At 33.4% G+C, this 15,838-nt stretch overlaps 1 protein-coding gene across 1 annotated transcript in view; it reads right to left on the reverse strand.

Annotated features, from left to right (window-relative positions):
- Positions 1-15,838, reverse strand: part of MRPS9 (mitochondrial ribosomal protein S9) — a 113,152-nt gene that overhangs the window by 35,620 nt on the left and 61,694 nt on the right. Inside the window, exon 5 of the mRNA XM_007501177.3 lies at positions 150-229. Within this exon, the coding sequence (XP_007501239.1) occupies positions 150-229 (80 nt within the window). The remainder of the gene's footprint in view (positions 1-149; positions 230-15,838) is intronic.

The raw sequence follows: 15,838 nt of genomic DNA on the forward strand, positions 1-15,838 counted from the left end.
TAACAAGTCTAAAATCAAACCTCTAGAGGCCATATCATTGTCCATTATGAAAATGACTAGGTAAATTCTGAAGATTCTGAAAGCTCTGATGTAATTAATCAACTTAGATTGTAGCTAATATTATTTATCATAAAATATAATGTACTTACATGCATTAATGAGTAATATGACTGCTTGCCAGTATAAAACAAAAAGTGAAATGGACGGCCATCTTCTCCCCACTGGATTGCTAAATGAAAAGCCAGATGAGACAAAAAATAAAGAAAAGAAATATTAGCTATACTGAATTGAAGTTCAAAACCACTTTCATAATGCAGCTTAATTTTTAAAATACCAAGCTAAAAAGGAGCATCATGGATATTCAGCCAGACGCTTAAAAATTTAAAACACATTTTATTTAAATTTGTATTATGAGAAATTATAATATTTCAATATAATTATCCTAGATATTTTACCATGATATTCTTATTTTATATTAAATAAGTTTATATGAAATGATATAATCATATCATACAAACAGAAGCATTAATTTTGAATTTGTTAGCCCTAAATGCATCCTAAAGTGTTATAATTACATTCAAATATAAAGATTTATGGGAAAGATCTCTGAAAACTGCAGCAATATACAGATATGTACAATTTTCAGAAGCAAAGATTTTATTTTTACACATTTTTCTATGCTGTATTATTTGCCTCAGCAATGTTGTGTCAATCTACAAATTTCCAAGATTATTCACTTTTTCAAAAACAAATTCTTAAGATGTTTATTAAGAATTAGATCTGTAATAACCAATTATTTCCATGGACAAACAATTTGATATACTGAGTTCTTGAATGAGGAAATTAAACTGGAACTGACAATTGAAAAAAGAAAACCTTTATTTCAAAAATAATATTTAAAAAGATATTTGTATCTAACATAAGACGAGTTCTCTAATTTAGAGAATCTAGAACAATGCTGATATATGGCAAAATTAACACAGGGCTATTCATTTGCAACATTTATTACATTAAAATAATATCAGGTAGCGGCTAAGTTGCAAAGGGAATAGAGAGGCAGTCCTGGAGATGGAAGGTCCTGGGTTCAAATATGACCTCAAACATTTCCAGCTGTGTGACCCAGGGTATGGCACTTAAACTCTAACTGCCTAATCCCTACCATTCTTCTGCCTTGGAATCAATACTTAGTATCAGTTCTAAGAAAGAAGGTAAGGGCTTGAAAACAAAAACAGTATTAGCTCCTCCAAGTACTAATTCAGACAAACTGTTAATATATTAGTTCTAAAACTCATAAAAATTAAAGTTAAACTATAATCTGAAATGTAATGTTTCCACGTTGTAAAATATGGCTAAAGAAATAAAGTGGTAGAAGAATGGGACAATAAGGTTACTTAAAGAATCAATCAATAAACATACAGCAAGTGTTAAATCAATCAACATTTATTAAGTAACTAATATATTCCAGGCACTGTGCTAAAGTAATAGGGATATAAAACAGGGCAAAAGATCACAAAGGAGTATACACTAACAGGAGAGAAAACATGCAATCAAATATATACAAAGGACATATATACAGAATAAATAGGAATTGATTTACAGAATTAAAAGGGATTGGTGAAGATTTCCTGTGAAAGGCAGGGTTTTAGTTATATGAGAATCTAATGTGATCACAAAATCAGAATTTTAAAGAACTTTGGAGTCTTCAGTTTACATGTGAAATTAAATTGTTAAAAAAAAAAAAGTTTAAGTTCTGTCCATGAGTGAATCTGTGTTCCAAAACAATCCTCTTTAAGATATATATGGAAGGTAGCTGGGTGATTCAGCGGATGGAGAGCCAGGCCTAGAGACAGGAGGTCCTAGGTTCAGCTCTGGCCTTGGACACTTCCTAGCTGTGTGACCCTGGGCAAGTCACTTACTCCCACTGCGTAGCCCTAACCATCCTTCTGCCTTGGAACCAATACACAGTACTGATTCTAACACAGAAAGTAAGGGTTATAAAATAAAATGTATGGGAAAGATGAAGCATTGAATTAGGACAAATCCACTTAACAAGGAACATGGCAGGAAAGTGAACACTCTAGGAAGAAGAAAGACTTACTCTGTATACAAATAAGACTAACTCACTTGTGTGGAAGAGAGAAATTGGGAAAGCATGCAAAAAGACAGAAGCAGTGGAGGCTGAGGACCTGTCAGTCAAACAAATGTTCTTTTCGGAATGTTATTGGGAGAAACAGTTAGAGGCAAACCAACTGCTTGGTGGACTCTTGTTATCTTGGAAGAGGGAGGAAGGGAAAAAGAGGGAGGAGGGAAAGAGGAAGAAAGTAGATAATAGCCTGATCCATTAGTTATAAATTACCAATCAAATAATATAGTCCCTTATTACTACTTATTACAATTTGGCACCCAGACTGACTGAACTTCACAACTCCTAAAAGCAAAGATGTTCAAGCAAGTGATCTGTGGGGTAGTAGTACTGGCAGCTATTACAGGCTATTGGATTTATAATATCTTATATAGCAAAATGACAAAAATGATAGTAGATTCAGTAGAATACATAAGCAACACGACTATGTTCATACTCCAGATGCCATTTCAAAAAGACACCATTTTCTGGCAGATTCTGACACAGATCTATCTACATCATTTCCATGGCTGCAGTACAGACACTGACTTACCTTAAGAAAATTTACAGATGTGTGATCCCTAAAATAACAGCAAAGATGATGGTAGTGGATACAAACTTAGAGACTCCAGTTAAGAACATGTTTGAAGAATTCCTGATGTCAAAAGGGCTAGATCAGATAAATGATAAAGGAAATGGCCAGGCAGACAATACAACTAAGGATAAAGACAGAAAGGCCAAGAAAGTAAAATCCAATGCACAGGTCAATGACAGTGACAAGGACACTAAGACAAATAGTGAAGCTGAGAAAACTTTTCCACTCAAAGATATTTCCAAGATTTCAAACACAGCTGGTGTTTTGCATTCAAAGGTTCATAGACAATTTACTACCCAGGAGTTAGATTCCCTGAAGAAAAGGTTCCTAAAGTTTATTGATGAACCCTATAAAACTCATAAGGAGCTGAAGCATGCTTTCTGAAATTTTTAACCCGATTTTCAGGATGTGGAATTTTTTTTGGCAAAGCTTTTTTTTTTTAGCCCCCCCATGAGCATCACCAATTCATTGATAAGACTAGGTCAGAAACTGCACTGACAAGTTGGCCCACACAGAAGCAAAGGGAAGATTTTGATTTCTTTAATCCCTTCAGCATGACTTACCTGAGGAAATGCAGGGAGGACTTGCTCCAAGCCATAAAAATGTATTGCTCAAAACCAAATGCATGGGGAAAATTTGACAGATTAGTGCAAAATAAAGGAGAACATCCAGCTTCCTTTATCGATTGCCTGTCTGAGATGGATGAATCTATAATGGGCTTAGAGACAAACACGGAAGAGTCGGTAAGCCACATTAGGAGACAATTTTTAAGAGGATGCACACCACAATTAAACTTTTTCAAACATTATTTTCCTAAATATAACACTGTGAGTTTAGTTGAATTACGAGAGGCTGCATCATACATATTTGAGAGTCACACAGGTCAGAGTAAACAGTTGGCATTTACAGCAAAAATTGGAAGAATCACAGAAAAATTTAAGAGATAAGGAGATTGAAGAAATTAAAAAGTTGAATACTGTTAGGAAATATCCAAAACCTGTTTATAAGCCAAGAACAATGCAGAGAGAGACTAGGCAATGTTTTTTCTGCCATAAGTCAGGACACCTGATCAAAGACTATTTTCTAAAAAAGAAGTATGAAGTTAGTAACAACAAAAGCACAAAAGTAAAATACAATAAGCAAAAGTCCACTTGTTGTGAGCATTGTACATTGAAATCCACTCAACATGCAACAGATTTGTAACAAATGAAAGATGCTATAAAATCAGGGACTAAACCCAAATATGCAGACATGGTTAGGAGAGACTTAAAAAGCCAGGATTATAATGTATGTAGTTTGGTACATGGAGATGGAGTAAATAGTGAAAGACGGACAGCTGTTAAAATTATGGGGAAACAGATAAGAAACAGTGAAAAGTTAGTGCAAGAAATTATATCTGTGAGTGATAAGAAATGCAAACCAAGCAAAATATCAAGTGCCAGGCAGAGACAAGTAAAACAACTTGATGAAGAAGTTAAAGACATCATTTCTCAAATAACAACAGAGATAGGAGACAGAGAAAAACTGTATAGTAACCACACATGAAAAAAGTAGAAATCAAGTCAAAACATTCTTGGAAAACTTTTTTCAGTGCAGATTCAGGGATTGAAATTTGTAAAAGAAAAAGTCACATAAACTCAAGCAGGAGTTAGTGAGAGATACAGAGAAACAAAATTTCAATTCCCTGCAGCAGAATGACTATAGCAGAAAATCAAAGCGCAAATTTACTGTTACCAATGAGGTTACTGTTACTAGATATAAATGATTTGAAAATATTCACAGATTTGCATAACAAAATCCCACAAAACACAGTTAATTCTTCAAATAGATATATGGTACAGATCTCCTTAGAAAAAACATCTAATTTGAATCCTGAAGCTGAAACTTTCCATCCTTCAATGACTGATTTAGACAATACAAAATTTAATGAAAATGAAGCTAACATTACATTTGAAAATAATAATCATATTCAAAGTAATGGAGGTGAAATAACCGTTAAATTTGAACAGATGAATGGAATGACAGATTTACTAACTGAAAGAACAACCAAGGATGATTCAAATGGCAGACTTGAAACCAACATTCCAAATGGAGGGGGCTGGTCTGGCCAAGTAACATTATATGAACTTAAATATAGATTTGATTTGAATTTATTTTCCAATGAAGTAGAGGATATAGTACATTCAACCTCAAATGAAAATCTCATAGGAAATGATTTAAATCAAGAAAATTTAACTGATTCAAACATATAGCTGTCTGAAAGTAACAAAGAAATGAACAGTGACTCAGTAGCAATAAACACCTTAGCTACACAGAAGCCAGAAACATATGTATGGAGTAATGTGGGAAAAAAATGAAGGCACATATCCCAGTGAGGCAGGGGAAAATGCAGATGTACTAAATTTATACCCAGAAGATAACATCATAGAAGGAAAGATTGCTATCTCTATACAATCACAAGAGAGTGAAGATGAACAAAAACTTCAGGTTGATGATAAGAGTAGAACCTGTGAATTTTAGCAACAGCATTGCATATTTGCAAGAAGCAACTAATCCCATACCATCAAACTTACCACCTAAAAACACAAATATAAAGCTTTTCAATGAAAAACAACTAGAAACAGATTTGGGAAACATAAAAGCTGGTGACATAGGGTTAGATAAACACAGAAAGCCAGAGTTAACAATATCTGACACAAGTTTACATGGCACTGAACAAAATCCAATGAATAACATAAGAATTACAGAATTCAGTGACTCAGAATCAGAAACTGAGTCAGAAGGAATACCAGATGGTGTAATAATAATGGACCAAGATAGTGATTTAGAACAAATACCTCAATTTTATAAGCTTTATGAGGAAGTGGACAAAGAAGGGGATGTGTGGAACACAAATGAGAAAACTGAATACCTGAAACCAGAACAATCAAAAGCTTATCAATATGATGATGATGATGAGGTGATCTTTGGGCACAGAACAAGCTGTATACCTTTGGAGGAACTTTATGTTGGATTAGGAGTTGGTAATGAAGATGACTTTATAGAGAAATTGAATTACATGACTTATACAGATACTGATTATGAATGGGAAGGAGTAAGAATGAAACCAAGATTAGTTTGAGTTCCGTAGGGTAACATGAAACACAAAACCTTATGAGGATGAAGACTAGTCTTAGGTAGAAAAAGAAATATATTCTGACAAAAGAACAACTAAGTAATTCAATAACAACAAGAAAACTCCTAAGCTTTTAGTAGTAAACTCTAACTTCATAACTATGACAAATACAAACATCTAGAATGCTATTGAAGCATCTATTCATATTGGATGAATTTGTTATAAAAAATCTTAACATCAAATTATAGTTGAGAACTGAAACAGGTTATTCATATCTCTCAACCTTCATCCTAAAACAATCTCTACCAAGGGAAGGAAGAGAGGGAGGGTATACCATGAAGATATTATCTTATAGTTTCAGATATCTCACAAAAAACAACAATGTGATCATGTCATCAATGAAGATACATGCAAATGACATCTGATAAAAAAGAGTCCTAGTCAAGAGAAGCAACACAAATAGCCCTAGAAAAATAATTTATAACAGTCCTTATGAATGACCACCTATGAATAGAAACTTATGAAAGGAAAGCACACAAGACTACGAATCAACAGAAAGTACAGACAAGAGAACATTGCACATGTTAAAATAACAGAAAAGCTCTGCAAAAGCAAACAAAACAGCTCCAGAAAGAAATATAGCTAGTAACACAGACAAAAAGAAAATATGCATTTTAATAGCCTATGCAAAGTCTCTGCCAATAACAATAGTAACAGCAAAGAAAGTAACAGTTATTTAACATGACAACATAACCGCATGACCAAATGAACTACATTATATCCAAATACTATCTCCAAGATATATTTAAAAGACAGCAAACAATAAATCCCCTTATGAAAAAATTCAAACAAAAGTTAATAAAATTTCAAATTTATATTCTTAACAAATCTAAGAACTCATATTGCATACACCCACTCATGAAGATAATTATATGTATAGCTTACTTCCACACATGAAGAATAACTAATGAATTCTGACAAGCACTCACGAGTTCCTATGTTACCTCCATGCACAATGAAAAATTTCAATCTTACATACATGCACATGTAAAAACCTTTACACGCATGCATGTTCCCAATTGTTCCAGTATGTTCCTGAATATTAAAGAACACAGGACTAGAATCAAGAATAACAGACAAAAAGTGGCAAGCAGCACAGATGAAGAGATCAAGATCCACAGTTGTCTACAATCAACATTAAAAGAAAGAACTGGAAATTTTGGACTTGTGATCATGAGGTTATGTAAGAATGTGACATACATGTTAACATCACATATATACATACATATGCTACACAGAAGTACAATGTAGGAAGAAATCTCATGGAATGGATAAGTATACAACATATGCATAGTCGCAAAACACAAAATTCACAGTGATATATAAATTTCTGTGGAAAATTCAAACAAAGATTTCTTATCTGCATGAGTTTGCACAGAAATCAAGAACAATGTATTATATTTGTACATATGTTAATCTGTATAGATACAACCTATGTACATATGTGAATACTAATGTACTAACAAAGTAACTATATTGGAATAATTTATTAATGTTCTAAAAACTAAACTATAGGGACAGTTTAGAAAAATTTGTTCAAAGTCTTAGGGAAGTAGGGACAGACATAAAAACTACTTAAATATAGAAGTTAGATTACATTATGAGTGTAGGATAGTAATTGTTAGTAATATAAACTTTTTACTTAGTTGAATTTATAGACATTAGGAGATAAGACAGTTACATATTCAAAATACTGTTGGAATTGTTTAAAATTGTTACATGATTTGTTATGTTCAAAACTATATTCATGTAAATTCCTTGCTTACCTAAACCATTTTCCTATACCCAAACTTAGCATAGAATTAGGTAACCAACAGAGAACAGCTAAGATAAATTAGGATTTGTTGTTTTGGAAGGGTAAAGGAATATTTAATATAGTACATGGTTAAAAATTAGATAGTTAGAAATATAACAAAATATATATCTAAAAGGTAAGTATCATTTAAAGAATTCTGGTTGCATTTTTTCCAAGACAAAAAGGGAGGATTTGTGGAAGAGAGAAATTGGGAAAGCATGCAAAAAGACAGAAGCAGTGGAGGCTGATGCCCTATCAATCAAATGAATATTCTTTTTGGAATGTTACCAGGAGAAACAGTTAGGAGGAAAACCAACTGCTTGGTGGACTCTTGTTACCTTGGAAGAGGGAGGAAGGGAAGAAGAGGGAGGAGGGAAAGAGGAAGAAAGTAGGCCTGGTCTATTAGTTATCAATTACCAATCAAATATAGTCCGTTATTATTACTTATTACTACACTTGCCACTACTGACTTGGTAACAAGGATACTAAGAATCTTGAGTGGGGATAGACCTGTAGTGTCAGCACTGTTGTCTATGATGCTTTTCTTTAGTAATCATAAGGAAAGCAGAAAAGGAAAATAAAAAGCAAAGAAACAAAGAAAAACAAGAAAGCTTTGTGACTATGTTCAAAATGGGAACTAAAAAGCACTAAGGTAGAGGGGAATTAAAGGATGCACACACTCTACTGGGTTTAAATCTTAGAAAAGAGTCAGTCATGACTGATAAGTAAAATATACAAGAGGATGTTTTATCAATTTCAAAGCAATGCAATATTACTGATTCCATTTAACAAGTTTTCAAAAGCACTATCAATCAACAAACAATTATTAAGTGCTTAAGATGTATGTGAAAGACATTTCATAATTCAAGTAATAGGAACACCATAGGAAAAAATAGTCCCTGTACTCCTACTAGAATATATGTTCCCTGAGGACCATAGTTGATTTTTTCATCAAAAAAGATGTTGAAAGATATGGTGTAGGAATCTAGAATGAGTAGTTAAAAAAACAGACAAACTTGTAGATTGTATAGAAAGCCTCACATGAACATTATGAATACTTTGTTCAAGAAAAGAACTGCAAAGCACCTGATATGATGAGCACAAAATGTCATCCAAAAAAGAATGTTTTATTTTTAAATAATAGGAAAATAATTATTATTAATAAGGGAGTCATTTCTGAACTAGCTGTCAGTATACAATCAGAGTATTAACTTGTTAAAATAAATTTCACAATTAATATAAATAAAAACAAAAAAGATATGGGTATATATGTATGTATTTGTATAAAAAACTCCAACTTGGCCTACTTAAATGAGTTACCTACAGTGAAAAATGAAATGGAAAAAAGAAAGGAGCTAAATATTTGCTGATCAAAATTTCATATAAAAGTTTAACTGGTACAAATCAATTACTAAGATGAGGAAGCCAAAAGACCCTAAAATCCTATTTAGCAAAAATCTGAATTACTTGCCAAGTAAGGAAATGTGGCAATGCAGAAAAACAATAATTTAGAAAATAAACTTTTTTGTAAAACAAGGCAAATAGGTGTAGAACATTATGAGCTGCATTATTTCATAAGAAAGTGAAAAGTAATGGAGGGAAAATTTTTTTTAAAAATGGAGAAAACATTAAAATAAAGGTGGGCGAAACTCAACTATAGTCATCTTGATGGCATTTAAGGATGAAACTGAAAGGTTAACAGACAGAAAAAAGATGGAAAAAATCTGCAAATACTTTTGTACAAATTCTTTTCCCTAACAAAGAAAATATACCCACCACATCTGGACAAAAGTAAAAATGACAACAACGGAAAGAAAAATGCAAAAAGTGACTGAACTATTACAATATATAGAGGATGCCTGCATTGGAGTTCAAACAATTTTAGAGATGATGAAGGGATGTTCAAGGTAGCTGGGGCAGGGAGGAATCAAAAGCAAACATAAAAAAAAAAGAACTTATCAAATACCTCTACTAAAATTCTTGTATCTAAACTGATATAAAAATATAAAACCAAAAGCCATTTCTTAACACATAAATTATTAAAGGATAAAACCCAACTTTTTAAGATAGTGCAAATTATCAACTACCACATTAAAAAAATTTTGAAAATTCCTAAAAAGAGAAATGAAAACTTAAACGTGCAAATTAAATGCAAATGGTAACTGCACACATCAAACTGACAAAAGAGCAAAAAAAAAAAACCAACAAAACACATCAATATTAGAGGGACTGTGAGAAGATAGGTATGCTACACTGCTGGAAGAATACCTCTTCATTAGGTGATCCTACTATTAGATATAAAATAAAATTAAAGACAGGAGAAAGATTCCACAGATAACAAAAGATTCATAGTCATATTTGTTTTGAGTAGCAAAAACTAAAGAAAACAAATTACATGCCCACTGTTGGGGGGACAGACTAGCTGATCTGACCATGGTATAGGAATGTAATTGAATATACTGGGACATAAGTTATCAATATGAAAAATTCAGAAAAATATGGGAAAACTTGTAGGAACACTGTAAACAGAACTAGGGGGTAAATTATACCTGATGGTTACAATAATGCAAGTGAAAAGAATAGTAACTCTGATGATGATGATTATCATTATATTGGTCCCTGAAGAACAGATTTTAAAATATATTTTCTGATTTTCAGTAGAATTTAAGACATCATTAGATACAATGTTGGTTAGCTTTACTTAATTATTGCTTTTGCTACAGGAGGGGGCTCAGAAGAGCCCAATACACGCTTTTGGTTCTAAGACAGAAGGTAAGGGCTAAAAATAAATAAATAAACATAATGTTAAAGAATAAAGCAACTATAAAACTTTTTTTTTAAGTCTATGAAATCAAAGGGTGCCTAGTCTTCATATAAAGAAAAAGATTAAAGAAGTTGTACAAGGGGAAAAAATCCAAGCCACGTAAGAAAATGAGGCCTGAAAATATGATTCCTTGACTGGTGGCCACACTGGAGATTTCTTCTTGGAAACAGATTGCAATGAATTTTCATACTAGTTTTAAACCCATTTTTCTAAGTCCTGTCCAAATTAGTCCTAAAATGCCACAGGTCCTTGTTTCCTTTAATCTCTACTTCCTCTCCTATACCTTCTTGGCACTGATACTTTTCAGTCCTGCTCTTCTTAAATTACTGTTTCTTCTACCAATGCCTTGAACACCTGATATGGTATCAAATATTGGAAAACTCAGCTGTTTTCCTCCTTGACTACATTAGATTCACTTCCTTAGTTTAATATCTTCTTTATCCTATAACATTTTATTAGGCAACAGCTATAGTTTTTGTCACTTCCATAGCAACAGTCAACCTATTGGTACTATATTCAGTCAGTCTAAAGGAGTCTAATCACAATTGCAGCCTCCAAACCAGTCTCAGCAAACAATCAGAATATACTTATAACTCAAAATAACCAACATGAAAACAAAATAAACAAAAAAAGTCTATGTAGTTTTTACATGTAACAGTATTAAGAAAACCTATCATATAAGTATTAAAGTACTACATAAGAATATAGCAAAGAACATTTTAATTAAATGTATTAATTACTAAATGCAAGGTACTAATAAAATCTTGTGAAAAGAGTGTAAGATTTTATTAAGTTGGAAAGTTGAATTGCTTCTTAATCTTTATATCAAATCTGCTTCAATGTAATGCTATAACCCCATGGTGGTGAACCTATGGCACATGTGAGTTCATTATTAGAAAGGGCAGGGGCCAAGGCATGGGGGGCTGCTCCCCTCCCCCTCTTCATAAGCACCTGAGGACATTCTCATATTACCTGCCCCTCTAAAAGGTTCATCATCACTCTTATAACCTATTAGCAAATTTTAGTTAATTATTTATACCGGGGGGGGGGGGGGGGAACGGGACAGCTGGGTAGCTCAGTGGATTGAGAGCCAGGCCTAGAGAAGGGAGGTCCTAGATTCAAATCTGGCTTCAGATACATCCCAGCTATGTGACCCTAGGCAAGTCACTTAACCCCATTGCCTAGTCCTTACCACTCTTCTTTCTTGGAACCAATAGACAGTATTGATTCCAAGATGGAAGCTAAGAATTAAAAAAAAAATTATTTATACATGGTTTAGGAGTAGTGTTTTCTTTATAATTACTGATTATATAGTACCTTTTGATAGAGACTTGAAAAGTTGTAAAATACTAGATCAACCAAATATAGAATTATCTATTTCTATATCTCATTTTTCCTATGCAATTATTACCTGGAATCAAATTAGTGAAAACTGAAATTATTAATCTAAATAAATTCCAGGCATAAATTTATTATTATTAACCAAGTTTATTAAAGATACACTTTTCAAAAGAAACTTGTATCAATCAATACCAAAGTTTCTAAGAGTTCTGCCTCTTTATCCTGTCCAAAATGAGAATACACTGAACTTCTAGTTCCCAAAGAAAAGATAATTATTTTTTTTCCCACTAGAAAGATTTCTTAGCCATTTCCAAAAGGTAATCTATGTATTCTCTGTCATCTTCACTTCTCTCCCACTGGAAATTTAAACTCAGACCAAATATCACCAGGATTTGAGAACTGAGCTTTTGCTTTAACTTGCCTGGAAGCAGACCTCCATGTTACTTGTCATTTTCTCAAAATGCCTCTGGAGGGAGGGGCATCCCCCCCATTCTATTTCCAGTTCCTTTCTTTGTGTTGCCTGTCCCCATTAGAATATAAGGTCTTTGAGGGCAGGGTCTATTTTGTTTTCTTAAATTTGTATCACAAGCACACTTAGCATAATGCCTGCCATATTGTAAACAATTAAAATTCTCTCTCTTGTTAATGGAAGTCAATTATATTCTATAGTTGGTAACTAAGGGTTGAGAAAGGCTTTGTATTTAATCCCTGAACTGCTATTTGAAGTATAACCAATATGACTAGATTTTTACAGTTGTTTTTAAGATCTAACTCCTTCTCAATTTTTCCTTCAATATGTTGTCATGACCTTTCCTTTGACCCTATAAACTTAACCTTTTACCATACTTGTATCATATTTATTACACTTGCATTTTATAGATTATGAATTTCCTGATTTCTGGGACTCATTTTTCATTTCAGAATTTAGCTCCAGTAATCTGCAAAAAGTATGTAACTAATGAACAATTGAGTAAGAAAGCATTTATTGTGCTTACCACGTACACTAGGGCAATGTACTAAAAGCTCCAGAAAGTACAGAGAAACACTGGGGATATCAAGAAAGATAAAAATAGTAGTTGCCCTTGTGAAGATTGGATTTGGCTTTCTCCCTTTCATTGTAACAATGAAAGTACTTAGCTTTTCCTTTACTGTTAAGATTAAATTGTAATCCCCTATCTATTTTTTAGATTTTAATCCCCAAAGTGTTAATTCAGTATTTAAAGTAGATCTACCCATTTTAACCACAAAAAGGTGTTAACTAACCAAAAAAGGTGCGAACTAACCACAAAAAGGTGTGAACACCAATTTAATGCATTAAGGGGGAGGTCTGTGACCCACATATGAAAGAGTAGGCAGTCCTGGAGAGGAGCATCTGCTGTGATTAGTAGACCTAAAAATTTAGGGGAGGTGACACAAGAGAAAAAGGTCTTTAAATAGAGGAAACAGAGGCACACAAGGGATCAAGAATCGGCCAGACACTCAGAGTTGAACTAGAGGTACAGTCACTCAGGCTCAGAGTGAAGACAGTTGGCTGTGGAACTGGACCCCTGGAACTCCTGCAGGAGACCTCAGACTGCTTTCCTTTTTAGATGGTCACTGTGGTAAGTGTAAATGCTGACTTGGTTTCCTTGCCCTTTCTGGAGGTGTGAACCTCCAAGAAAGGCCCATTGTCTTGAGACTCTTTTCCCCTGATTAGGGCCTCAGAATTTCTACCTGGCTCAGAGGAAGTTGGAGTTTTCTCTCTTTTCTCTAATTCCATAATATCTTCCTCTATTGTAAAAATAAACTACCATAAATTCCATTTTACTTTAGTAATTCATCTTGGGATTTAGTCATTAAATCCCTGGTGACCACCAATTAATTCTTAAACCCAAACATAAAAAATTTAACACCCTCAAGGACCTAATATTTGATTGGTGGGGCAGGAGAGAGTTAACTATTTAGTTTCATGGAGAACACAGGGTCATCAGGATGGAAATGTACTAGCAATCCTGGGGTTTCCTCTTCAAGATGGTCTTTCAGCAATATTGTGAAGGAAAAGAGGGCTTCTCTTATGTAGTGGTAAAAAAAAGAACAAATTCCCAGAATGGATGATGGTCACTGCCAAAGGTATAGAACTGTAGTGTCACATACAATGGCATTAGAAAGATAGGCTAGGATCAGATTGTGAAGAACTTTAAAAGTTCATAAAAGTCCTGGAAATTTTATTTTAGAAGCAAAAAAAAAGAAGCCAATGGAGTTTTTGAGTGGGACTAAGATGGTCTAAGGAAAATCACTTTGTTAGCTGTATCAAGGCTCTTTTGAAGTAGGGAAATACTTGAATAAGAAAGGACAATTTTAGAAGGCTATAATCTATACAAGACAACAATTTTCATTCAATAGAAATAAGGAATTTTGAAAGAGGGGCTAGTTTTTGAGTAAATGAATTATTTAGGATATGTTCATGCTGAGTAAAATATATTCATATAAAGAATGGACTGTTTCAAGGGCTGGTGGAATAACCTTCCTTGGAAGTCTTCAAGCAAATCCTGACAATAAATACTTCCAGGAGATGTCAAAGTAATGATTCCTTTCATTTGTAGGTTGAATTAGATAACTACTGAGGGCCTTACCAACTCCAAAATTCTCTAGTTCAATGAAGCACTGACCATGAGGTGTGGTGTTCTACTTTTCTCCAATCACTTTTCCCCCTTTACTTGCCAAGATAATGATGCACTGATGTTAAATGATGGATAGTTTACATGTATGGCTATCCTACAACAAGTCATAAATTTTTAACTTTTTTAATCTGCCCTAAAATGTCTGTATGTTTCTAAAATGTTTTGGGATTAAACAGTTTTCATGAATATGGTGTTTCCTAATCCTAGTCTATTTACTTAATTAGTTTCACTTAAGAGCTATTCATGAGCATAGTAGAATTTCATCCCCAAAAATCCAATTTTAATTTTTAAAAGAGATGATGTTATGTTGTATTTTTAGGAAAAAATGAATGTATCAAAGATAGTAAACACTGCTTTTAGGAAAAGGAGATAAACTACAGAAAGGGTTTCATAAATGCTACACAGTCAGAGAAGAAATAAGGGAACCATACATATTCATGAATTATGACATTGCTGTGTGTATAATTAAACATAAGAATATATTTGGGGGCAACTGGGTGGCTCAGTAGAGAGAGAGCCAGGCCTAGAGATGGTAGGTCCTAGGTTCAAATCTGGTCTCAGACACTTCCTAGCTGTGTCATCCTGGGAAAGTTATTTGACCCCCATTGCTTAGCCCTTACTGTTCTTCTGCCTTAGAACCAATACACAGTACTGATTTCAAGATGGAAGGTAAGGGTTTTTTTTTTTTTAAGTATATCTGACACCTTAAAGCTTTTATTACCCTTTATTTGTACATGTGTATGTATTATTTGTGCATCTATATGTATATAATATCTATCTAGTCAGTCTTAGTTTAAACTACATTTTTTAACACAAGAAAGTGTTTCTGTACAAACTGATAAAAAATGACTGAAACATTGACTTTAATAAAACAAAAAACAACACCACAAATCTCACCAAATACAATCCAGTACTTCTATGGAATGTTGTTGAATTACTTATATCTGACTTTAAAATTTTGTCAATTTCATTTTGTGAAATGTTAATTTTTAAGTTTTTAAAAAATATTTTCATTAACAAGAAAGAAAACTGGAGAGGAAGCATGGCTGAGTGAACTGTGCTGGCCTTAAAGCCAGAAAGATCTGGATTCTAGGCTCATACCTTACAGATAATGGTAGGGGAAGGCATTTACCTTCTTAGTGCCCTAGGGAACTCTCTCAGACAGAGCTCTCTTGAAAAAAAGGTCTGGACTTGGTTTGGTAAATTTCCTTTATATGGGAATTCCCAATGAAATTATGATGAAATTATGAGTCCAATTCCTTGCCCTGTTACCTATGGAAGAAAATTAAGACTAAATTTTAAATTGGTGAAGGTGGCTTTGAAGGC

The sequence above is a fragment of the Monodelphis domestica genome, chromosome 8 (genome assembly GCF_027887165.1).
Source record: "Monodelphis domestica isolate mMonDom1 chromosome 8, mMonDom1.pri, whole genome shotgun sequence".
In the NCBI taxonomy this organism is placed as follows: Eukaryota; Metazoa; Chordata; class Mammalia; order Didelphimorphia; family Didelphidae; genus Monodelphis; species Monodelphis domestica.